General features: G+C 37.5%; 1 protein-coding gene across 2 annotated transcripts; it reads left to right on the top strand.

The window, feature by feature from the left end:
- The first annotated feature begins 10,368 nt into the window (after positions 1–10,368).
- On the top strand, positions 10,369–23,769 carry LOC140159311 (properdin-like). Of its 2 annotated transcripts, XM_072182737.1 has the most exons (8): positions 10,369–10,819; positions 14,937–15,155; positions 15,719–15,910; positions 17,762–17,938; positions 20,377–20,547; positions 21,704–21,886; positions 22,313–22,542; positions 23,416–23,769. In XM_072182737.1, the coding sequence occupies exons 1-8, from the start codon at positions 10,729–10,731 to the stop codon at positions 23,626–23,628; spliced, it is 1,476 nt and encodes a 491-aa protein (XP_072038838.1). In that variant the 5' UTR covers positions 10,369–10,728; the 3' UTR covers positions 23,629–23,769. The 2 variants fall into 2 exon arrangements, with proteins under 2 accessions (XP_072038838.1, XP_072038839.1); XM_072182738.1 differs by lacking the exons at positions 10,369–10,819; positions 14,937–15,155; positions 15,719–15,910 and adding an exon at positions 16,599–16,916.
- Positions 23,770–27,622: the final 3,853 nt, after the last annotated feature.

Raw genomic sequence — 27,622 nt, 5'->3', positions numbered from 1 at the left:
ATTATTTGGAGTTTGAGCAACTATATTACTGATACAGGCAGCTGTACGAATGTAGTATAAGACAAACCTATTGTAATGTTTTGTGGAGGGTGTCTGCCTTTTGTTTTCTAAAAAAACCCTCCTTTAGAGGCATGCTTGTAGATGGAATTTTATGGTGTGTTATCAAGCTGATGTTTTTTAAAAGTTGGTTTATAATATGAAAATATCAATCAAGCTAACACATCTGCTGAAATAGTAAGTTTTGTCTTTGTAATACATTTGAGTTTGAATATGTTATTGTATGCCTATTTATTGTCTTTTAATTATTTTTGTATGTGCTTATATGTCATAATTTATCCATATGTATTTGGTTGTCTAGTTCTGTACTTAACCATAGTTTTAAGGGTTTGAATGTTACTTCCAGAAGTGGGTAAGTGCAGTAGCTGCCATGTGTAGCTGTCATGTGTAGATGAGTACAATATACATGTACAGTGTATAAATTGCCAAATGTTCACAGGGCAGCTATTGCACTTACCCACTTCTGGCACTGAGAAAACAATTTTGCAATATATATGAATGCAAGTTAACAAAGCGTGCATACACGTCATACGCCAAAGTGCGTAGAATTCATCATGCTTCATTTGTAAATATTTTCCAACTTCCAAGGGGGCACAATATTTGAATGGGTCAATTTAAGAGAGCATGTGAGAGATAAGCATTATTTTAACCTGCGCTGTAGTATACTTAGCATATAATTAGACAAGTTTATTTATTGGTAGGTGCAATATAATATTCAAGCATACATGTATTATAGTCCATTTATTCAAATTGTTAAGTTTAGTAGTAACATGTATTATTCACAACCAAATAAATGTGTGTACTCATTTAAAAACAAAATGTTGTCACTGATTTTCTAAGTTATTTATTTTAAATATTTTTCCACTATATACAATCATAGTGTGAATCATCTCATGTTGAGAGAAACGCCATGTTGGATGTCGCATTGGCAGTGCATTTATGCAGTTGCGTCACCAGCGTTTGGACAAACCGCATTTCTAAGCATTGTATACACCCCGCGGGGTTAGGTTAACGTGCCCGATTCAAATCTACCACTGTGACATCCAATATACTATCAACGTGAGAAGAGGCCAAAGGACGAAGATATAAAATGAGAGGAGAGATAATTATCTTTTATTAGAATTAAATGTGTTACTTCTTTTGCCACATTCGGAAGATAACAAAAACTCTAACTTTGTAAGGAAAAAAAATGACTTTTATCATCTTGACATATTGTAATGATGCACCAAAAATTCCATAAGTTTATCATATGCTTATTCTATCTTTTTACAATAAACAGTGACCTATTAATGAAAAGACTTTAAAAAAATTCAAATCTAATGAATTTAAATAGATTTGAATTTTAAGTCTTTCAAAAGTTTTGTCATTTTATCCTTAGACTTACTTTTAAATCGTAGGAATTTAGAGAGTTAAGGTTCGTTCATACTACCACCGCATTTGCGATGCGTTGCTTTGCGATGCGGTGCGTTGTTTTGCCGCAACTGCATCGTATTTCCAAGTTAAAATGTATTTAACTTCATTGCGATATCGCAATGCAGTATTTTGCAGTACGATGCAGTGCGACAACGCACCGCATCGCAAAGCAACGCATCGCAAATGCGGTGGTAGTATGAACGAACCTTAAGTATGCTAAAAGTATGAATTGCATCACTGACCGTGATATACCGTAAACATTTAGAGAATAAATGATAGGATTTTGTCTTATCTTATTCAATGAGTGCGTCTTGTATAGAATTCACGTAATTTGATTGGTTTTCTGGTGTATAACATCTCACAATAGTTGATAGTGATATTTGTCAGGGCGCGCGCCGCCACGCAACTGCTGCACGCTTGTTGCTCCTCAATGATCGCTACGATAATGCGTTCGCGTAATACACGCGTCGAGAACTAAGAACGCGATTCGGCGGCTTAGATGTTCGTGATGGTTTCGCTCATTTAAAACAACGGGATGTCCTCACAAAAGTAACTTTATTTTTTTCTGAAAAGGGCAGTTTTTCTCGCAAAATTACATTAAAACTGAATAAGAATGAGAATAAATGATAGGATTTTGTCTTTTGCCTATCAATATCGTGTCATAATGGATGGGCTGGCCAATATTTTTATCGTAGTGGATACCGGCTGCGCCGCATCCACTACTCAAAATATTGGCCAGCCCATCCATTATGACACGATATTGATAGGCAAAAGACAAAATCCTATCATTTATTCTCTAATTCTTAAACACTTGAGAACGTTCCTGCAATCTTATTGGTTCTTACCCAGCTTTACCCGTGTAATATGACACGATATCACACGGGTCGACGCGATACCCGTACTCGCTATTTGGACCAATCGGAGGCGCACAGCAACAACGGGACTGATCGATTTTAAGCCCTAGGTAATTCCTTGCAAAATGTAGGATTTAATTTGATTAAAACTTGTATAATATTTTTATTTGAATTGAAATGTTTAAGAATGAGAATAAAGATATTGTTTTTAGCCGCTGTCGTGCATCTATCGTCTCATAACACGGGCGACATCATTATTTTGGGCGTAAAACAACTCGGCTTCGCCTCGTAATGATGTCGCCCGTGTTTATATGAGACGCCAGTGGCTAAAAACAATACCTTTATTCTCTAAATAGTAGCCAATATAAATTTTATATAATTATGAGGAAAATTAAACATTTTTACAGCAAGTACTTATTGAAGTTATGTAATACAGTAATTTACAATAGAAAAACATATTTACAAAACCAATGATAACATTGCTGACATGCGTCCCAAATTCACGTTGTTTCACTATATGCAGCTCTGAAACTAAATAACCAAATTCTACTCCTGATTCCAGAAAAATGCACCACTATTTGTTTTGGATTTTTAAACAACAATTATTATGTTTTGCCAAATAATTAAATCAAACATAGCTAAATTCCAATCCTTAAGATAGCACTAAACTGCTCATATAGGCGTAGACCCCTGTGGGATAAATCCCCCAATATTTTGAGGGGGTTGGTCCATGGGTAATTCGGTCCATGCAATCACCCCCCTGTTGACACCTGTATGTGGATTTCATATTTGGGTATTTTTACCTCAAAAGTTCAAATTTTTGCATGCTTCGCACGAATTTATTCGACTTTTGTAGCATATTTCACCAGCAGTTTAGCTTCAATATGACAAAAACATTTGCCTACTTTGCGCGCATTTGTACCATAAACATATTTTGCTTCAAAAGATGCTGGATTCACTATACTTCAAGATAAAATTTCCAACCCCATTCCCCTATGTCAAAAAGAAATCTACGCCACTGAAACTTGTAATATTTTTTTTTACTCTTTTTGTAATTTGAGGGAAATGAGCCAAAAACAAGTTTAAGCATTCAAAATCTTGAATAGGCCTATATAATAGATTAATAGTTTGTTCATTATTATAATATTTTAAGTTAATTTTGCTAATTGGTAAAAGATTAGAAAATGTATTTTCCACAAATTAGAATGCAACCTGAAATGGGTCTTTGTCTTTAAGCTTGTCACGGCATACGAAAAACATATGTTTTGGGCCTTTATAATCAATTTCCAACAAATGGCCAAATATTAAAATTTGACTTTCATTGCCAGTTAGTTCTAATAAAGAATTAGGATTTAGCTACGTTTCATTTGGCACAGGCTAATCTTTTTTAAAATCCAAAAACATTAGCGCTGCAGTTTTCTGGAATCGTCAGGAGTATTCCTGTTCTCGGGAGTAAGCCGCCCGGGGGAGGCACTCGAATTTGAAAGTGACGTACCTGTGCTCACCAACGTACGAAATTAGGGGTCTGTCAGTGTAGAAATGTTCAGAAAAAAGGGGGTCATTGAATGATTCGGTGTTGGCAATGTCAAAAATGGGGTGATTTTGTATGGGAGCGCCCAAAATTGTACGTCATTAACAATCAAACATAGACTTTTACCCAATTTTACAGTACAAAATAGACGAAATTTTAATTTTGAGGACTAATTGTTCAAAAAAGGGGTAATTCAGTGTAGGCTACTGAAAAAACGGGGTCATCGGGTGTAGGACTTGCCAAAAATACCGGGGTCTTCTCATGGGCACATGACGTATGTCAATATGTGGAGTCCCCCCGGGGTAAGCCGGCCTGGGTCTATTCCAAGTGGTGGGGTTACCTGAATTGGCGACTCCATTTAAAATGGTGTTTGGATTTCAACCAGAAAACCCATCCCGCTATAGTGGACAAGAAGATATAAAATTGATGGCTCTCTATAATATAGAGCAAACGTATCACCATAAGCTGCAATATGAATGATTGCATCTAGATACAAGTTCAGGGCTCAGCGGCACAAAGACGCATGTCCAATAGCCACCATTCGTGTGGGCCTCAGCGGTACACATGCAGACAATTTCGAAAACAACTTTAAATTAAGATATATCGCCACCCCAACTCTAAGCCTAAACTTAACCCTAAGAATATATCTTAACATCAACATGGAGGTACCAACTCTGGATAACATTTAGTGCACGTTTCTCTGAAATTCATGCATGTAGAACCTTGATTGGTTCTACAAAATGTTCTTAGGATTTTCACGAACCCATTTTGAATTTGGAGGTTCTAAGTGGAACGGTTAACCCTCTTAAAAAATTTGGAACCCTTTGCCACCGTGAAGCAAACAAGTTCAAAATTATTTTCTCATCAGAGAACCACAAAAATTCCTCAGATTGTCCTATAGCTCCTTTTATCGTTCCTCTTAAGAACCTTCAAGGGTTCTCTTGAGGACAAAAAGGTTCCCTTTGAAACTTCTTTCTACTGAGTGTAATATCTTGGGATGGCGGCAGTTATTCAAAATTCTTGCCAAAATTGAATAAATTCATCATTTTGAGGTTCGTTATTGTGACATTTAGATCAACACGAATGTAGGCCCTATACACTCGGGGCTATCTATGTATGCAATCATTTTGTAGGCCTATATAAAATGTAGTCTAGCAAGCCTCAAAGAGCTTCAAAGCAAAGACCCTAAATAAATAAATAATAATACATTTTTTATTACAGGGATATCCAACAGCGGTACCTCCTTGGAAGCGATCTCTGTAACGCTGCTATTGAAGGAATAGCCTTTAGTGCTGCCATGAAATAAATGAGTTTAGTCATGAAAGTCAAATTCAATACAATTCGTAGATTATCATTTTGCCCAAACATGCCAAGCCCCGCGCCCGCAAATGCAACATGCAGAAAGCTGAGATCACATGAACAGGTCACATTCTGACGATGCCAAAACGTATCGACACAAGTTTCAACAAATGACGGTGGCCTACAGCCTACTATCAATTTTCTTAGGATCACAGTCTTGGACTAGCCGATTCTGGTACGAAAGGATCGGCAGTTGGTGTCAGTGTGTATGACCTGGCCACATCACCGGTTAATGATTGTTGTTCTGGGTCCGGTTCTTCTTGCTCATCATGGACGTCGTTGGAGTATCCAAGTCCGAATGCTCTTGCTCGACGTGGAGCGTGAGCGACCGCGGTGCCGTCATCATCGACGGGATTCTCGTCATCATCATGATCATAGACACGCTGAGGATAAGCACGTCCTTCTCGCTGAGCCTGCTCAATCATAGCCATGTTGGTGAAATACTGATGCAGTTGTCTCGCGCTTGACATTCTTCCAGAACAGGCATGCGGATCTTGTGGTAGAAAACCCATTGCAGGATGACGATTCTGATGATAAGTCGGCGTGTTGTACGGGATTCTTTGATTATCCGGTGCAATCCATCGAGGAGGAGGTTGTCTCCAATACGGGACTGGCGTCTGGTTGTGTGGTACTCCAATCATCATTCCTTGTGGATTCGTGACATTTGACGTATTCTGCTCTGGTATCACAGGAATAACGGGCACCTGCTGCTGACCTTGCTGTTGCTGATTATCATCGCTGTAATTATATTCGAGATTATCGACGCTCGAAGAAGTCAGCGAGTCTTCGCTTCCGTCCGTGCTCTTTGTCTGTTCGGTCACCTGCCTCAGCTTCGTGGAGACAATGCCCAGCTGTCTCTGAAGGAAGTTGCAGTGGTTGCTCCATTGCTGGACGATGCCGTTGTGGAAGGAAGACCACTTTTGTTGAGCCTTGGCTTCTGCCGTGTCCAGTTGTTCCACGAGGGTCTTGTAGTGCTGCTCTCGTTCGTATGCCTCGTGTAAGGTGTCACGAAGTGCCTCCATATCTGACTTGAGGGTCTCAATCTCAGATTCGTATTCTCGTGCCTGGTAGGGATTTATGCCTTCAATTGATTCAGTATCTGGAAAATGAAGAAAATAATCCACGTTCGGTAGTCGGTTTACTAGGCCTAAGATAAAAAAAAATTCTGGAAGCCCCGGTGGGTGAGCCCGTGGGTGAGGCGAAATTGTGCCCCTTTTGTAATTTTGCCCGGGATTCCGCTGACAAGTTTCGTTGAGTTGTTATTCGATGGGTCGCGCTATATTTTTCTAATGAATTTTAGTCATTGGGAAAAAGTTTGGGAAGCCCTGCTCTAACTATAACACTGAAACTTGATACACGTCCAATTTGGGCCGGACCAGGATGTTTAAGTTATAGGCTATAAGAAAAGAACTTTTTGACGTTCGCATCCAGCTAAACATCATAAAACTTGGCCTCATCATTGTATTGGAAGGGAGGCAAGGTGTCGATAGAGTAATAAGAGTAAAACACATTTTTGAAAAGAATGTAGGCCTTTCACCATGAACTTTGTTATACCACGTTATGGCGCTTCTGTTTTGCGCGGGATGCGATGAATAAACCAATTGACGGAACCTAAAGCATCAATGGACGCCGTGCCTACAATACCAAATGTAGATGAAATTGAAAAGAGAAAGTCCTCCGTCATACCTTCTGCTTCGTAGGTTGATTTTCTTCCGTCGTCAACACTTGAACACCCGGTTGTTTCGCGATTCTTTCTGCTTTCCTCCTTTGCTCTGGCAATGAAGTCATCAATTGGTAGCTGCATTATAATAAATCAGATCAAGGCAGTTCTTATTCATACCTCAAATGTTATAAGATCTCCAAGATCTGGTTATTCCTTCATGTAATTTTACACGAAATTAGGGTTAGGGTTAAGGTTAGTTTATGGTTAGGATTAGGGTTAGGATTAGGGTTAGGATTAGGATTAGGCTTAGGGTTATGGTTAGGGTTAGGGCCTAGAGTTAGGATTAGATTACACGAAATAATTACACGAAGGATCGACCCAAGATCTTCAATTGGTAGCCAGTAGGCCCATTCTCATTTTATCAGTCACTAAGTATAGGTGGTGATGATCATATACAGACCCGGATTTACCTTTTGAGGGAGCCCTTTTAGAGGCCACAAAACGCACCGTGAGGATGGAATGTGCACGCAAGTGGCCAGGTTTTGGGTTCCGTATAAGATCGACAGTGGTGGCGGAAGCATTAAAATCTAGAGGGGACGGTCATATTTTGTTCCGATTTTTAATGGGACAATTATTGCGCGCAAAGCGAGCCAAAAATTTTATTTCGGACTAGGCCTATTTTAGCCCGAAATGGATGTGATTTTTCGCTATTTGAAGGGCCAGTACCCGCGAAGAGCGCAAAATATTACAATTTTGCTATATTTTGGCCCAAAACATGGGCTAAAAAGAAAGATGCACAGGATAACGGACCCCAAATTTTGGGGCCCTGGGCCCGGGCCCATCTGGCCCAATGGTATATCCGGCTCTGGATTCATAATGGATATTGGAGGCACCCATCCATGCACCAAGTTGTGATTGTGTTCAAAACCCGTGACCACAGTCCGATGATCCCCTTCCCACCCATCCATGAAGTCTTGAAGAAAAGTAAAAATTGTTTTGATTCCTTGAATGATCTTCTTCCTCCTTTGAAGCACTATACAGTCCTCTCTACGAGAGTATTGTCGTACTGTGTCATGACCAAAACCAAGTCACAGTGCTCAAAAACCAAGTGCTATGATCTCTTTTTTTTTATAAAACAACTGGAAAAAGTGTCCCTCGGTATAAAAAAAACATAGTCTAACATTGCAGTCTGCCATATTATAAAGGCATGCACCGTGTGGTGTGGGGCCTTCACCTGGTCACAACTTTTAGGATAGTCTGGCAACATACTTTCATCTAGAATTTCACCGTTTTCTCAACCATGCAACAGACATCTTACCTTCTCACCGTCGACTTCAATTATCTCAATATTGCTGTTCCTCAACATTTCCACCATCTGATAAATATCGGATTCTAATCTAGCATTGCGCTTCTTTAGGAAAGAAACGTCAGACTTGGCCGTTTCCAAGTTTCTGGTTAGTATGTCATTTTGAACGTTTGAATTAGTGTCGGTTTGTGAAGCTTTCTCCGTTTCATTCACTGCATTGACATTGTCAGTGCCTGTTTCTTTCTTGGTTTCCTCTTCTTCCATTTCTTTCGCGATTTCATGACCTTTCGCGCCGTCATCTGCTGGTGCCGAGGGCACAACCATTTCCTCGTTTTCCATTTTTATCGGTTTATTATTTTACATTTTACACTTCTTCAAAGCTTATGATAAAATTCAATTCAAAACCTTTCCCATACATGCCAAATTAATACGATTTGTGCTTGGATGTTCTTGATGCGCTCAGTGAGGATGCGCGCTCGTGTGGCTGTGGCGCGTTGCACTTACTTGAGATAATCGCACCCGCGCGGCGCCTCCGCGGCGCGTCCCGTCTAGCGTCTGCATCTGATTAACCTGCTATAATTATCGTTTTTATTGTAGGCCTATTTCATTTTTATTTTAACAGTGATGTACAGAAGTGCTCTTGAATTAATAAAATTAATTGCCAAGTTTGATTGTTAAATGAATTATCATAATTAGGCCTATACATCACGTATGAATGCACGTTTAGGATGAGTTTTACGCATAACTTTGGTTGGGCTAGCCTAATTATCTTCCTACGCTGGACCTTGAACCAAAAGTACATGCATACATGTAGCCACGTTGCATTTAGCCTATCATTCGCAAATAATTGTATCGCACGCCTTCAGTTAATCAATCTATTTCCGAATTTGTGTAAATTTTTCATTCAAGAAGACCACTATTATCTCAATTTCTGCCGGTCAAATAATTGAGTCTGTAGAATTGAAAGCTGAAAGACGACAAAGTTAATTAATAATTTTAATTATACAACTGAAAAACTCAAACGAACCATTGAACCCTCTGGGCCTGTAAATGTTTCAAATATATTAAAAACAATCATGGACAAGTTTCCAACTAATAGAAATATCGAATTAGCTCCGAACTGTCTTTGAAACAAATAAAAGAAATTTATTAAAAGTTCAGAGCTCGTAAGCCATAATGGTTATCGGACCGTCCTTTTCCTCATCTCTGATTGGCTGAAAGTTTCTACTCAACTTTCGATGGCGTTCGCCATCCGTCACAAGAGGGCGGATTAATGGATTCTTGTTCATGCTTCTATGTCTTTCCCAAGACTCTTGGCAAAGAATTTAAGCACGATAAAGTAAGGAAACAAAAATAAATTCATACAAGTTATTAAACGTTATCGTGTATAAAAGAAGTTGTTACAAAATATGTCAGGAACACCGTACACCGATCTGCCATGATTAGGAAAAGTACAGCAACATTGCTTGATGAGTCTTTCATGATTCGGGTTTCGTGTGATATTTTAAATGGCTGGTCGCGTCAAGATTTTCACTTTTTTCTTTGTTTCACCGTTTCTTTACCAAGAAATAAGAACAACAACAAAAATTAAACAGGACACACCGGTAGGACACGGCACGGTGATATCAAAACTGATTTCCGCGGCACGCGCCAAAATAAGTAACACATAAATTAATATGCATGACGGAAATTATTAAGTGCCAAGTAATTACGCAATACACTAATTAGTGAATCATTGATTCACTGAAAATTGACAAAATCCTGTGCGTGTTTACCGGATGCGTTCGTCTTTATACGTTTCAACATAATTATAAAAATGTATTTTTTCAGTAAAATTAGAAATTGATTGTGAACCGCTTCTATAATTATGTTTTTGCCATGAAAAAGCATTCTAGCCAAAAATATTTCAAAATTGACATCAAATCAGATATTATTGAAATTTCTTAGAAAATTCCCGCGAAAATCAAGTAATTAAATTCAAGAATACTAAATTGGGTTACACAAACTGTTAGTTTAGCCTTGCGTCATTTCCACCTGTGTACGTCGAATTGTCACCGTGACCAGTGACAACAAAACACACAACAAAGTTATAATTTGATGCTTATTTATTCATATCACGAACAGAATTCCATTAAATATGCGTTTTTATACTAATATGGACGTAGATTAATATTATTTAACAAGACGAAGTGGAATATTCACAAAGATATTTGGTATATCTCGGGAAAAAACTTTTCACTTTTACTTGTGAACTTTTTGCTTGATTCAAACAAATTGAATACTACAACCACGCTATAGCCTTTATAGGGAACTGTCACCCGCAAGTCACAAGGACAAAGTTGTGTATAATAGCAGAAGCATGTCGATAACTAGTTTAGGCCTACATCCATCGACATTTAACATTGCGGATTTTTAACCAAGAAATAAGGGTCGTTATCAATTGCAGTAATCACCCTTATTAAATTAAATTAAGTATTCCGATACATTGTGTTCGTTGGATTTTGGATATATTTTGATATATATCGCCGGAAGAGAAACCTTCAAAATGTGTCTTGTATATTCCTATTTATCATTACTGATTGCTGTTGGATTTATATCAATTCTTAATAATGTCAAAGGAAATCCAGTTCCAGCAGGTAAGCGCAGTTATATTTGTTTGTTAATTTGTTTGTTTGTCTTTTTGTTTGTTTGTTATCGTAAAAATGACAATATGCCTAAAATAGTTTTAGAGATCATTCAATTGGATTTCTGAAACTAGGGCCTCCACGCGATATATGAACGGCCGTGCCGGTATAAGCGGCCCAGGAGCCTCCCAGGGATGAAAGTGTACTTTTGAAGCTTGGAAAACAGCGTGATAATGACCAGAATTGCCTGAGAAGGGGCTGAAAATAGGCCTACTCCGTTCATTTCAGACCAGGCCATGCATGGCCTCGAAAAATTTAAACCCGGTGTTGCGTGATTATCTAGGAGGTGTGATATTCTCCGGCAACTGAACCGTCACGCAGCAACGGTTGCAACACCGCGGTGTTGCAGCCTGTTTGAAAGACTGTCAGCAAAACATGAACTCCCACGTTTTGTTTTCTGTCTGTTTGGTTATGTGCACATGTGATTTTCACTAACCGTTGTTCCATGCAGTTTACCGTACTATGGTATCGTTAAGCTACCTGACACTAATTCTGTGGGCTCTCAGTCGAACGTTGGCTATTTTTGTGCCTAAATTTGTTGTTTGGTTCAGCGCGCGGCGTGTCTGCTTATATGCACAATGGTTTTCACCACTAAAGTTGTAGAATACTTGTTGTTCCAGTGCACTTTTATATTCACGTTGATCTCATGTTGTTTTTGCGGGTGTAACATTTTTGTGGGCCTTGGAATTCAATTTTTGGCTATCGAACTTTACCTACTTCTTCATTTGTTGTTTTTGTCCCCTCTGCATAACTTCTAGTCTGTATTTTACTTGTTTTGGGTGGTTTTTTTGTATGCATCTAAAATCTGTTGATAAAGGTTTGTAGGTGAGAAATAGTTTGTTGTCGGAAATGTCCATCCGTTCTATAGCTCTCTTCCTGAAACCAGTGTCTACTATAGGTCAGGTAACCATTTACCCAAAGACCATGTGGGATTTAAAAAAAAATTCCCCATCGATAAAACTCATCATATTAAAAGTCTATCCAGGATTATCAAAACAATACCGTTTTGTGCAAACTTCACTTTCAGGTACTTTCGATTGCCTTGTCTGTTCGTGCATGACACTTATTGGTATACAATTAAAAAAAATCCTTTAAAAGGAATGGGGCGCTCAGTGGGAGTTTTGATGTGATGTGCTGAAATAGCTTGATATGTAACCGATTGGATAACATTTACCTCTTATTGTAACATTAGTATAAACAAAGAAAGCTTATGAAATGCAAGGCCAAAAGCATATACATGATATAGGCCTAATATTGCAGTGGCAGAGGTGTAAAATGGTACTGCAGAGGATGCAAGAGGATTGGTCTCAAATAAAAGTAATAAACATGATAAAAGCCCATGTTACCATTTCGGTTACTGTTGTTAGGCAATCATGGTATATCATGTTGGGGTGGGGGTTGTTGGAGCAGAATTATTCTATTCAGAATATATAAATTTGCATATTTAATTCGTATGGATTATTTTCCAAATGGGTATTTATTTCTTATGAGTGACTGCATTGGAAAAGAAGACAAGAATAAATAATCTGAACAAGTGTTATTTTAGTGACTTTTTATTTAATTAACACTGAAAAAGATATAGATAAGAATGTTTTTACTTCGAAACAGCAATAAAAATGAAGTTAACATTAACAATTGCCTGGGTCGGACGCGAAGGAGAACAATCAAAACCGACACTGACCGATCGGTAGAGGTCAATGGCCGTAGGACTATCCCCGGGAATATCCAATTACAGCAAGGCATGAATTAGGAACAGTTCTATAAACATGAAAATAATGTTTAAAAAAAATTAAGCTTGCAATAGATATCAGAATTATTTTTCACCAGATTATTTTATGTGTTGACTATTCATGAACCGAACTGACTATTCATGAATGGGAAACTCTATAACATCATTGGTCAATTTAGCTCCGCGAAGCGAAAAGTAAGCTACATGCACGTAAGACGGTTCCGGTCGACCATAGACGTATAGTCGGGAATGTAGGCCTAATACACGGTTCTCCTTTGAATGCGGGAATTAAGTTACAACAACAACAATGGTATTTTATTTTGCTTGTAAAATAAAATAAAATAAAAACCAAATAAGCTGCGTTATTTATTCTGCACATACTTTAAAACAAAACAAACGTAAAGTAAATCTGGCAAAACCAAAAACTGAAGCAAAATGTAGCCTATAATGCCAAGATATTGGGGTCCGTCCGTAGAGGGTGCCCCAAAAACAAGTAACCTGAAGTTCAATTGGTGTTAAAACCTTTAATAGAACAACTGATGTTCATGCGATGACCCGGGTATCCGTTTTCGTATATCGGTCTACTTTCTATGCATGATCTAAAAGAAAAACAAACAGGTTCAATATAGCCTACTACCGATAGGCCTTTTAAACAGGGATATGAGCTGGGATATGAATTAGCAGTTCTTTGAATTTGGTCAAAAGCTGAGACGAATAGAACTTAGGCCTACTCGTCTGAGCTCAAAAGGCCCTGCTAGTTCAATATTTTCAAACACCACGTAGGCCTATCAATAAGACTTTTAAAATAATAACCATTCCAAGATGCGTTCTATAGTGATAAAGGTCAGAGATGTCACTTGCTTGTTGAAAAAAATCAGGAAGTTGCAAAGCGTAGCCACTCCTTCATTGCCAAAAAATCCTGAATATATATCTAAAAATAGCAAAAATCCGGAATTCCTGATAAATCAGGAAAAGTGGCATCTCTGACATAGAACCAAAAGAGGTTCTTATTTCCACCATTACGAGGTCATAGGCCTATGCTTCCTTTTATAAACCACAACATGGTTCAATTTTTTTAAAAGTATTTCCCTGTGATCTTTGGACGGGAAACGGTTCAAAATAAGGAAATGATACTTCCCCTATTATAGATAATTGATCTGTTTCCAAATACTAGCCTAAGTATCGAGGACAAACGCGATAAACATGATAAAGCGGTAGCTATCTTGTCCACTGCAAGGTGGTCCCTACAGCCTACAACAGATTTTCACTGCCCCCCTAGCCCTAAAAATTTTCCATGATGGCGCGCCCCCTTAAACCGAAACAAAATATGCTTGTCCCCGATCTCCCCCTAAATATTTAATGCTTCGTAGTGATTCGGTCGCCACTGTCTGGAGCTACAGGGCATATCCTCGGCAGACTCAATGGTGGATATAATAGGCCTATACTGCCTTGCGAGTCATATTATTGAGCCCAGGCACATCCCGTACTCTCCTTGTGGGTCACTTAGCCAACGTTAGCCATTTGATGACAATTTCAATAAGGAATAGTTTGCAATAGTTTGCAATATCTGAGTGCTTTGTAGGTAGGTAACATAGTGAAACGGACCAATACCCAAAAAGTCGTATTGGTTGTGACCTGTTTTACTGTGTTTCCTAGGTAACCAAATGTTCTAGATAGGGCAAACTATTCCTTTTCTTGACTGTTATTACAAGACGAAAAATTTGAGACCATCTTCATCAAAATCAGAAACAAATTTCTTTTTTGACCCATATGTAGCCCGAATGTCGACATATTTGCTCATTACTAACTCCGGGATGATAAGCCGTAGATAGGTCAAACTATTCTTCAAGTCATAAGGATTCAGACAATGTATAGTTCCTGATCTAAAGCTGCAAAAAGTTAATATCAAGTAGGGGGCCTACTCCATTATAATGCACGTTTTCCTGATACCGGGTGCTCGATTATAATCCAAGTGTACATATTGCTAATCACGATGGTGGCCCGATTATAGTGTAAGTTTTCCTGATACCGGGTGCTTGATTATAATAAGTGTGATTAGGCCTACTCATATGCATGATGCATCAGAACACAAAATGTGGGATCCGGGTGTGGGATTAGAACCACTGTGTATATGAATAGCTATGAGTTTGTAGATGATGCATACATGTCAAAAATACTTTCAATTGAAGAAATGCTTTTTGAAATATAGAAAGAGAAAAACTCCTACTCGTATTGGGTTTTTTTTATTCACCTGTAACTATTTCTCTACGAGTTACCATTTAACTAAGTATTCGATACCTCAAATTTAACACACCACCTATTATCATTTAAAAATTGCAGATGAAAGAATTTTTTGTTTTCAAAACCACGAGCCAAGAGGACGATATGGGCCTTGTGATACGCCATCAAACTCGTCTGATGCGGATGGTGAAAATGTGTTCGATACTCCGGAAGACTGTTGCGCACTAGTTGGACAAGGTGGCGGGTACACACCAAATAGGAGCGGCTCAAGATGTACTTCCTGTACTTCCGTGTTAGGAGTGCCGGGTGAAAATGCAGGTAGGCGATAAAAGATTTAGTCCTATAAAGATTAAAAACGGACCTTGTGATGGATGATGGGTGGTTTTATCAGTATAAGATCATGCAGATTCAGCAACTATATCTTTCATACACATGATAAATTGTGGCAAATTAGTGATAGGAACGCAGTGTTGGAAGCTGTTGGAAGGAGCAAAATTTGGACCTTCTCAATTCTTTTACTTGAGACGCGTCGACCGATAAGTTTCGCAGGGATTTGTATTGTTGTTATGAACCCTCAACATGATTCTTTTAAAAAAAGAGTTGAATAAGATATTCGGGTACACTATAAGCTATCAGATTAAGAAAGCTTTTATGGTTCTTCAAAAGCCTTTTTAGTGTATTTTTACATGTATAAATATTTTTCCTGGACCTTACTGCTCAAGTGTTGCTGATCATAATGAATGAATCAAAGAGTCACCTTGATTGATTATCACTTGAATCCAGTATTCGTCTGTATGCACAATCACGATTATTAAGAAGGGCTTTAGTGTAAGTAGACCTATATTCAACCGAATTCATCTTTCCCCTTTTCCTCTTCCTAGGAAACCCTGTTGACGGCTCTATTGACGGAGGATGGAGTGATTGGATTGGCTGGACTGACTGCTCTGTTACTTGCGGGGAGGGAATGAAAACTAAAACACGAACATGTACAAATCCAGCTCCAGCAAATGGCGGCAGGGACTGCAACGGAGAGTCAAATAAAGAAAAGACATGTGACATGGGATCTTGCGTGGGTAAGATATTATTCGATCAATTAATGAAAACTTTATCAATCGTATTTAATGTTTATGTTAACCGTTAATCATATATCTAAACTTGAAACTTCTACCTTAAAAAGGCATTTCGTGATCCACAGCATCATCCCCACTTTTCTGAAAAAAAGTTGAGATTTTTATATCACTGGAAACCTCGGATTACATAATGTTTATTTGCAAAATAGTTCTTGCAGATTAATTCGTTTAGCAAAGATATCGTGAAATTTTAATTTCGTTCTGGTATACCAGAACTATGGAGCAGTGTAATACAGCACATAATCATGCATAACTCGCAAACGCAAAATCGGAATCAACTGACATTTTGGGAATAAGCTTTTTTCGTGGATATCTACTGAAAAATGTCATAAAAAGAGGATGCTAGGTTCACGAAATACTCCTTTAAAATAACCTTTAGAATAAGCTACCAAACCAGTGGAAGAGCACACCAGTGTGTAAATGGTATAAATGCAGTCTCATCTAGATATCAAACTTCTTTTGGAGACTACTGTCAACAGTCAGTGTCAACAAGTACTGTCTTTTTTTTTTTTAATGCACCCGCAACATTATACGATTACGGTGATGTCACTTCCACCAGGATATACAGCATTATACCACAAACCCTAAAAAGTAAAATCTTGTAGAGTAATCAGCGTTTTTTAACAGTACGCATTCAGGAGAGTCCTTCTCCCATCAGATATTTTTATATATCTCAGGAAAACACAAAATCAATGCTACTTTAGTACTTGATTCAATCAAATTGAGTATCACCCGTAACTCACTAGGACAAAGTTGTTTAAAGTAGAAGTGTGTATTTTCGTGTTTGACGGTCATATAGGACCGTTTTATACCGATACCAAAATATATTGGATTTGGACATAAATCACTATAGTGGCAAACGTCGAAATGATTCTCATCTATTCCTATTTGATACTAATAACTGGATTTATATCATTTCTTAATGTGGAAGGAAACCCAGTTCAATCAGGTAAGCATATTTCCTAAAACGGATCAGCTATTCAGGATCCGTTATACATGTATAACCGGCTCTGATTTCTCTCCTTTTTTCAACGTGGCGGATCCCAAGCTGATTTGGGGGGATTATCGATCAAGTTTTTTCAAATATATTTTTTGGTAGCGCTATATGCCCCGTCCTGGAGGAGGATGTTGCTGAAAATGTATGTCCAATTCAACAGGGAAATCGGACCAAGACTGGGGATGGGGGAAGTTTTGATTTCGGTATTGGGAGGAAGAGTGAAGTCCGAGGGGAAAAACATTTTCAATATTGTACCTATTGTCTCAACTTAAAAAAGCTTTAAAAGTGGAAACCTTTCGTTTGGCAGGGAGAAACTGGGGAAAAAGCTCAAGATATTAAGGGGCAAATGCCCAATGCAGCCCATATTCAACAGCGGGAATATGGGAGAAAATATACAAGACTGATGGGCAAATACCCCAATGCCCTCTCTGTGCCGCCCATTTGAAATGGGGAAACTGGCGGCAAAGCCCATAAATGAGGAGCACGAGCCCCGATACCCCCTTCGTACCGCCCCTAATTGACACTGAGCGGAAGGGCAACTTAGGGTGCCCAAGATTGAGATTTCTTTCTTTTTCCTTGGAAAGTTGCCGGGGCAGCTGCCCCCTCCTCTTTGCAGCCCCTGGAATCCTTCACTGAAAGCTACTGAACATGTTTGTGAGACAAATGTTGTATTCAAAATAAAAATCAGAGGCCAGTGAGCATGGTGAGGAGTTCCTTATAGAGTCAGTAAACACATAAGTAAAAGTCATTTATTCTAACTCCTGTGTCTATAACTTTTCTTGTTGCTTCCATATTAGTTGATGGTAACTGGGGCAATTGGGGATCTTATGGAATTTGCAGCGCAACATGTGGACGCACAGCAACCCAGACACGAACGCGAGAATGTGATGATCCTGCACCACAAAATGGAGGAACAGCGTGTGATGGAGATTCAGAACAAACACGAATTTGTCCCGGCCTTCCGAACTGTCCAAGTAAGAAAGTAACAATGTGGTATATCCCACGAGCTATTTATTGCAACTGCAGCTTATATGAATTCCAAACTTTACCTATGATAATAAAAGTGGTCTGCAAATTTACGATACAATTTCAAATTGGCATTAAACTGACATGTGGTGCTAACAAAATTGGAATCATTGTATAGTATCTTGTAGTAACATGGTGAAACACAACGTAAAAAAGTATTCGGTAAAATGGGTATACTGAGGTTTATGATGGATAATTATTTCGCACTAAAATCAAATGGTGATGAATATTGAGCGATTATTTACAAAGACCTACGTACATATAAGTAACCTCTCGCATAAACTAATAGAGCTGGAGTAGAAAAGAGGAGTTGATGGGCTATTCCACTTGAAATCCATACACCCCCTATGGAAGACATGACCTTAAGGTGGTATATGAGGCATTTTCTGGAAACTAGAAAATGGTCTGAGCATGTTTTAAACAGGTTAATAAAGCAGGGCAAAGTACACTAACTAATATGCCTTTTGTTTGAAGCAAATCGGACATACAGTTTTCATAATATTTCGATTTATTTGTATCTTACTCTTTTTTTATTTTTTATCAGTTATCAATGTAGTTCATATGAATGAAAAGGCTCATTAATGTAATTTTTGCCAATATTTTGCTAAAAACCAATGCATAAATGTTCAGGGAACTTTTATTTTCCATACTTTTGCCTTGAAACTTGGTCAAGAAGTGTTTCTAACGTGTTCTAATATATTATATAGTGAAGCCGCCCTCCAATTTAATTTGAATATTTGCATAATTAATGAACTAATTTGTATAAATGCTAATTAATTATGCAAGTTAGGGCGGCTAGCTAATTAATTATGCATAAATAAGGAACACTTGAGTACTTTCAAGTCATACAGTTTGTCCCAGAAAAAATTACCGGGCGAATGAATTTCGACTTAAGTCGAGAAATAGAAATCAGAATCCAAAAACTAAACATCAGCGTGTAGCCCATTTTATTTTGCATCTTATATGCAAATTTTACTTGAATCAGTTGACTGATCACGAAGAAATGAGCGATTACATAACGCATGCATCAATTTACTTCGTTCCAAGTTTGAAAGAAAGATCATTCAACACAATGCGCACTAGTGGTTGGTTAACTGTCAATGGGCTTCATATTTTGTTTTGTGAAATCCTTTTCATTCTTTTTTAAACAATCTGCTTCTTGCAAAACATTTAATTAGGTTTTGTTCAAATTTGAAAACCTGCACGATATTGAAAATGAAAGCTTGCTTGTAAGATGATACTCGGTACTTTAATACTTAATGCTGATATAAATGTTGCATAAAGAATTATTGTATAAAGAATTCCAGCTGGCTTAAAAAATTTCTCACACACATAAATGTTTTTGGAATATTTCCAAGAAATTGTAATGCAAATTTTAAATCTTTTAAAACTTCAACATGCAACTTAATGTTATACAAACTTTAGGAAGCGGTGAGCGAGTATGAAAAAAACACCTTTTGGTCAAACTTGGAATGAACTGCATTGATGTACGCATTATGTTATCGTTCATTTCTTCGCAACCAGTCAACCGAATTAAATACACTTTTCATATGTGATGCACAACAAAAAGATTTAAACATTTTAAATTGTTTGATTTTGATGTCTATATCTATTTCGCTCGGTAATTTTTTCTGGGACACCCTGTATAAGCTCAATTGATTTATATTGATAAAAACAATACAATACAAAACCATTTAAAATGTTTGTATTAGGAAAACCGTATACCCAATTAGCTTCAAATAAAGGCATGTTGATTAGTGTTCTTTGCCCAACTCGATTAATCTATTGTAAACATGAATAGAGCACTTCCAAAATGCCTCAAATACCACCTTAATCTTCCACATACGGGGTGTAGATTTCAAATGGAGTCACTCATTCAGGTAAGCCCCATTTGAAATTCACACTCCCTGTGTGGGAGATTAAGGTTAACTCTTCCATATGGATATTTGTATTTCAACTGGAATAGCCAACTTGACAATGCATTGGGCTATTCCAGAATTTAATGGCACCCCCCTAAAGAAGACACGTAAGTTTGGGAATTCCCACACCAAAATTCTATCAAAAAAATGGGAATTCCCTGTTTTGACAATTCATGTAAAATGAAAAATTAGGAATAAGCCTAAAATAAAAAGGTGTCTTTTTTTTGGGAATTCCCATGTCTTCTTAAGGGTTGTGAAAATAATGACCATTTGGGGGGGCTTTGGGGATTCAAGAGCAAAAACTGTGAAAAGTTTGGGGAATCCCATATCTTCTTTAGGGGGAGGGGGTGCCTTTAATTCCTGGAATAGCCCATTGGGAACAAGTTGGTAAAATGTAAGAAACAAAATAAGATAATTAGTTAATTAATGTTCTAATTATTGCTGTTGCCCTGATTGATGTATTACAGTTGATGGCGGTTGGTCAAGTTGGGGTGTTTGGTCCGACTGTTCTACAACTTGTGGAGCTGGATTACAAGTCCAAGTACGAGTATGTAACAACCCATCCCCACAATACGGTGGACAAGACTGCCCAGGAGATGCTGTCAGATCCGAACCATGTAATGTCAAGGCTTGTCCAAGTAAGTATTAATAACTGAATTATCAGTGGGCATAAAATTTTATATGAAAAACAAATGTGGTTTGGTTAATTTGAGATGTGAGTGACAAACAGGCCCGTAACAGGGAGGGGGGCGGCTGGGCGGACATCCCCCAAAAAATCTTTTTTTGACCCAAAAAGTTCGATTTGAGAGCGTAGGGAGCGAAAAAATTGGGTTTTTTTTTATGCCTTTTTGGTCAAAAAAAGGTCCCAATTTTGGGGAAAAAGTCCACTTTTTCAAAATCTGCCCCTAGTCCAAAAAGGTCCAAATTTTGCTGAAAAAAGTCAACTTTTTCAAAATCAGCCCCAAATAAATCCTGTATGGGCCTGGTGACAAAACAAGTGATATCCTGAGAATGGCTTGAGAACAAGATTTAAACATCTGCCACATATCTATACATTTCATAAAACAAGATTCTATTTCCTGAAATCAGGAAATTTCCCCAAAACTTCAACCTGTGTGGTTTACTTCAGCCATACAAACTGGACCATTCCATTTGGAATCCATCCATAATGGAAGACATGACTTTTTAGGTCTTCCACACAGGTAATGTGAATTTTAAATGGGGTTACCTGAAAGGGTAAATGCATTTGAAATCTTCACCCCTTTGTGGTGGGAGCAGAGGATGATTTAAGCACTTCCCACCACACCACTGTGTTGACTTGCGGTTAGCACAGCTGTGTGAGTGAACATGACACCACTGCTCGCACATTGCATTGACGGGCATTGTTAAATTTGAATTTGGACTGATATATTTACAATAAAAACGCATTCAAAATGCTAGTCGATTTCACATTTTATGTTACCTACATTTTATGTTATCCTTTATGCATGCATCACTTTTGTTCTGAAATCGACCAAGTAATAATGACACACGCACAATTCTTAAACAACATCTTTTGCACAGAATTCAATGGGCTTTGAAAAGTAAAGTGGCAGTTGAAACTCTAATGATAACACGTTTGCAGTGCATGATGGGGCTTCCTTAAATCATCCTCTGTGGTGGGAGATTCATGTCTTCCATAGGACATGTATGGATTTCAACTGGAATAGACCATTTTCTAAAACAGGGGATGTTTATATAATAGACTCAATTAAAACCCACTGTTATTAAAATCATTTATTCTTTCACTTTTAGTTCCCGGAGGATGGTCTAATTGGGGTGAGTGGTCACCATCATGTTCAGCAACAAAATGTAACGAAGTTGGTTTACAATTACGACAACGTCTTTGTGACAACCCACCACCTCAAAATAATGGGCCATATTGCAGAGGATCTAGTTACAGCAGTCAACCATGTACAAATACAGATGCATGCCCAGGTAGGAGTTACATATATTTCTGGGGTAGGGTGGGGGGATCAAGATCAGTGGCATAGCTAGGGGTTAATATAGCGCCTGTGACAAGGATACAGAATGGCACCCCAAACTTTTAAAAATATTTATTGCTGACTGAAATTGTTAACCCCAATTTCCCCCCAGGGCACTTGAGAATCTAAAAAGTGAGGGGGGGGGGTCAAAAATTTTTCAACACACGTATTTGTAGGAATATTAATCCATCTTCAATATCATGACCAAATTTGGTTCATATTATATCAGTAAACACAACACTTTGAATTGTTAACCCAATATTTTTTAAACAAGCGGCAATTTGGCACCCCCCTCAAAGGCTGCACCTGGGGCATGCGCCCCCTTGCCACACCACTGATCAAGATATAAACTAACACTTGATATTTGATTTAATTTTAGTTGATGGTGGATGGGGTGAATGGGGCGAATATGGGGAATGTTCAGAAACATGTGGCGATTTATCACAAAGGACACGAATGAGGGAATGCAACAACCCAGCACCCAGGAATGGTGGTCTGGAATGTATGGGAATTGGAGTAGAGGCACAGGGTTGCGATGGTCTACAACCTTGTCCTACACCAAGTCCTGGAAGTGGTGATTGTGGCGATGATGAAGATGCTGACTGTCAGGTAAAAAATGATTGCTTTTTCTTTCATTCAGAATACAGGCTATATGGGAATGTGAGAATTCACAATAATCAGAGTATCAGCTAGCCACCTAACATTTCGGACAGATAGTTTACTACTAGGATGGGCAAAATCAATGCTTGCACTTAATAAAATGCGTTTAGCAGTGTCCTCATCCATCTCATTGATGTTTTTCATGAAGATAGTTGCTTTTTCCATATATTATTGTATATAAATTACATCCTTATTGTAACTCATTGTATCATAATTATTGTTGTATATGAATGGAAGAAATAAAATTGATTGATTGACTGATGGATAAAATTAACTCCTCACAAATGAATAGAATCTAATCAAATTTGACAAGTATGATTTTGACCGAAAAATTGTGTTTATATAATTATGAATTAGATATTCTTATCAAAATGACAAGAAACTCATCAAAATTGATGAGATTGCCTTTTCATTTAAAAAAAAAAGATTTTCAAAAATGAACAAAAAAATAAATTGAATAGTTTGTCTTGTCCGAGGGGGAAATAACAGATCTACTCAAAATGAATTGGGTAATCTTGTCAAATAATGAGTTTGAGATCTTGTCAATTTGAATAGGTACTTGTTAAAACGGAAACTATAAGATTGTCGGTTCAAAATGATAATATACATAAATGAACAGTATATTTCAGCAAAATGAATAGTTTAAAACATTGATATATATGCCCGCTATTATCTAAAGCTTTGATCCCTCGTTGAATTTACCAAAAGACGAATACAGATTGGGCTGTCTATCGAATTCATAACGACATGAACCGAAATCCAGTATGTACTTACTATCATTCAATCCAATCACCCACAACATGATTTTTTTTTTAATTGCAGGGTTCGGGATCTGGAGCCACACCAACGCCAACGCCTGACCCATGTAGTCTGTTTGAGAACTACTATTCGTATGATTTATGTACAAAAGGTATAATCGATCCTCCTGATGTACCTGGCAATGAAGAGGACATGGTACCAACACCAACCACCGCAACAGAGCAAGCTACACAACCCGATGATCCATTTGCTTACGAATCATTCTCCTCATTTTAAAATTTGACACTTGCAACTACTGACCAGCATGCTTATAAGCTTTTCAGCTTGGCTTTAGCATTTTGCTTGAGCCTGGTCTCATCAGCACCTAAGTGTGTGTCCGCAAGGATTAAATGGTTAAAAAAAAACCAAAAAAAAAAACCCAGTCCCCATAGCTCCTGTTTTAAGGAAACAATTAGACAACCATCAAACCCAAAGGTCATCATACTATGCGTGACACCTATCATAAAGTAACTTCCTTTAAAGTCAAGGACTATTTACTAAGGGCCAGTTTCTCAAAGTAGCCCTACAGAAAAGCAAACAGGTTAGCCTTTCCTGGGTTCTGCTTTGAAGATATAAAAAGTATATGAAGTACATGACATTTTGAGCATTTTAGCTGGTTTTTGTTTGGTTATAGTACAAATAACATAAAGCAAATATAAGTCCTATAGTTTGTATGGTCAATTGACCCTCTCCGCAGGCTTTCAGAAACTGGTCTTAAAATTCCTTGCAGTTTTAGTGCATTTGTTTAGCCATGGTATCATGTTAATAATACTGATTGTGATAGATAGATGTAAAATAGATATATGTGTATATATATTTCTTATATAAATATTGTTTATTTATTATACAGTACTTATTGGAGCAGAAATTGTACTGGTACATGTATATTAATGAATGGATAGTAAATATGAAAAACAAATTGATACATGTGCAATATACATGATTTTAAAGATTAAAAAAAATATGTAACAACTCTATCGTTATGCCTATAAAACAATCCTATTTAGTATTTAAAAACATAAGGAAAAAGACATTTTAATTACGGTAATTGTGACACCTCATGACTGATTATTGTGCAAGTTTGAAGGGAACAAGTGCCAATTTAAAGTTTGCAGTAAATTGCATTTATAATAATAATAATTCAAATTTCGCACATTGATAATGGTGCGTTTTACATACCATAACATTTGTTTTTAATAACCATTGATCGCTGTAAATGCAACTTTTAAATTCTAATTTTTTTGTTAAAAATACTGTCTATATGTGTACATAAACCATTTTTCTATAATAAAATATTGTGAATACATTAACAGTTCTGAAGCTATATTAAAGCATCATATTTGTAAAGGCCAAGTTACTTTGTGTGAAGTTTTCATTTATGCCCACCATCTTTTACTTTCTTTATCTTGTAAAGAATAGAATTAAAATAGTGTGACATATCTGGATTATTTGAGGAGGCACAACTCTGGCAATTTGCCACATTGCAGGCAGGGTTGCCGCACCCGCGATTTGGTAGCCCAATTGGGCGACTTTTTAAGATTTTCCCCGTGACTTTTGACAATTTCCTGTCCCATAGAAATCAATGGTTAAGAAAAAATTTGAGTGACTTTTCAACATTGGCTCCCGCGACTTCCTATAGTTTCCTGCCCCATAGAAACCAATGGTAAAGAGAAAAATTGGGCGACTTTTCGATTATTTGACCCGCGATTCGGGCTGAAATCTTTTGGCAACCCTGATTGCAGGAAACTACTGGGTAGGTGGATACAGTACCACTATCAATAAAGGTCACTATAATACCACCGTTGCTATTGTCACTATAGGTTACATCTACATATCTAATATCCGGACATAAACTCATGGGTGCTAAAAACTGTTAATGAAAATAATAAAACAAAAATACCTTCCACTACAGTCTGTCCACATAGAAGTACAAACCAAATCCGTGGTATCGGGGGTCGATGCTTTGAGTCTGCGCACTGCGTGTTAAAAAATGTGACGCATAAAGAGCTAACATATTTTGTGACTTTGGCAAACTAGACTATATTGACAGGATTCAACTTGTCTCTTCAACGATGTTTAATATCAAAATTTGTACCCAGAAACTGGAATGGCAAAGGGCTATTCCCATTGAAATTCACAGATCCTGCTTAAGGCCAAAAAATTTGTTTGCTTGTCCTTGTCTGACCATCAATCTCCAGCAGTCCCGACCTTAGAACTTTTTTTTTTAAAAGCTATTTTTACAATTTTCCCGAAAATGTCATGAACTTTTCGTCTGAAAAACTGAAGATATAAAAGAAATGTAAAATACCATTTTCTGCATGTTTCCCCGTCCAATCATACCTGGCTGAGGGTTTCGATATTTTGTGTTATCATTCTTAGCGTCTACACAAGTTAACCACTGTTGAACTTAAAAATGCAGTATTTTAAGTCTGCCAGACATGATGGTTTACCCAGGGGGGGGCCGGCCAAGATTGGCTCAATTTTGACGTTGTCATTGGTTTTACACGTAAACACAAAAATGTCTCAAATTATTCCAAAACTGTACGTATGTTATTAAGCACTATTTTATCAGTCTAAATCCGTTGAGGTTCGCCAGTGAACCTCATTGTAAGTACTGTTTTTTAATTTTTTGTATGAATAACGCATTTATATGTTACGATATATACGGAAAACTTCCCCACGTGTATCAGCGAGTCTACGTGGTGTAGTGGTTAAGGATCTCGCCCCCCATGCAAAGGGTCCCGAGATCGATTCCCATCCCAGCGATGATTAAAAATTTTCTTCTTCTCTTTTCTTTGAATTTAAAATTATTTATTTTCATGTGAAAATGTATATTGCACTGGGAAATATATTTTGTGCATTTTTTTTCTGTAATGGGGCCACCCGCCAATAGAGCTAAAAACAGATCTTGGCTCCGGGAAAAATAATTAAGTCCATCGTGCAGGCAGTGTTGCCGTCATATTGTCTGTTTTGTTTACGCTTTTGGCTGTTGCCACATTGAATAATGTAGTCCACCGTCGTCTGGGTTTACCTTGAATTTGTCGTTGGTGGAAATGCTGTGGTCAGTGAGTGTTTTACATACAAACAAGTACTCCACATTATACTTTTGGTACTTAAAAAAAAAGATATATGAAAAAAAACTTTGCCAACCAACCAACCAACCCAAATTCTGAAAGTGATCTATAGACAAGCAAACAATTGATTTTTTTTTTGCCTAATCTTCCATTTCCTTTCATTAACTTGACAACATAAGTCATAATTCACTGCAAGTATCAATCAAATTTAATGACAAATACTCAATAACAGAATGTTCCAGCATGGAATTTAACACAATATAAAATACATAATACATTTTTCAAAATGCCTTTAACATCGTGACATTTTATGTAAGCATTTATATAAAGCTAAATGAACGTTATATAGTCATTAGCATTTTACATACACATAACATTCTCAGCCCATACATCCTCGAAATAATTTAAATTTTCAAAATTATTTGAAAAGAAAGACATTGCACTTCCTGAAGACTGCCCTTGTCCTTTTTCATATAAACAATAGTCTTCAAATAACTGACATGTGATGGGCTATTCCAGTTTAAAGCTTTACACCTTATGGAAGACATGACCTTTATCTCCATTACAGGGGGCGTAGATTTTAAATGGAGTCACACTTTCAGGTTAACTCCATTTGAATTTCACACTCCCCTTGTGGAAGTTTAAGGGCATGTCTTCCACAGGGGTTGTATGGATTTCAACTGGAATAGCCCAATAGGTCAGCCTGGCCATAGAAAACATCAGGAGCCATTACACTATGGAGCATTCCAGCCAGTTTAAATTAAAAACAATTAATATAAAAAAGTAAATTTAAATTGAGAAAAATTATCAGTCTATGATCTGTAAGTTGTACCGATGGACTTGTTTAGAGCTGAACAGTAGGTAAACAAACAGTTGATAAACAAGTCTATTAGATGAACTATGACCTGACCATTAGTCAAAGGTTATTCTGCTCAGCGCTGTTAATTATTATTCACTGACAAATCCTTAAGTACTATCTTCCATTGTCCTGTCCCGAGTGTTACATTGAAACTTGAGTTTTCAAAAAGTTGTTTATTATGTGTAGCACAAAAAAGTTTTTTTATACATAAGCATGATACCTATCAGGACCGGTTGACTGAAATTTCACACGCTACCAGGATGAGCTAGTCCAAGCCTGTGTCATATCATATGCATGG

The sequence above is a fragment of the Amphiura filiformis genome, chromosome 8, assembly GCF_039555335.1.
Source record: "Amphiura filiformis chromosome 8, Afil_fr2py, whole genome shotgun sequence".
NCBI classification, from domain to species: Eukaryota; Metazoa; Echinodermata; class Ophiuroidea; order Amphilepidida; family Amphiuridae; genus Amphiura; species Amphiura filiformis.
This window is presented reverse-complemented; position numbering and strand designations above follow the sequence as displayed.

Bases quoted from the DNA above. Each gene is read 5' to 3' on its own strand.
- LOC140159311 (XM_072182737.1), top strand. From the start codon at position 10,729: ATGTGTCTTGTATATTCCTATTTATCATTACTGATTGCTGTTGGATTT. The intron at 10,820-14,936 runs GTAAGCGCAGTT...TAAAAATTGCAG, and splicing joins AGGAAATCCAGTTCCAGCAG to ATGAAAGAATTTTTTGTTTT. The intron at 15,911-17,761 runs GTAAGATATTAT...CTTCCATATTAG, and splicing joins TGACATGGGATCTTGCGTGG to TTGATGGTAACTGGGGCAAT.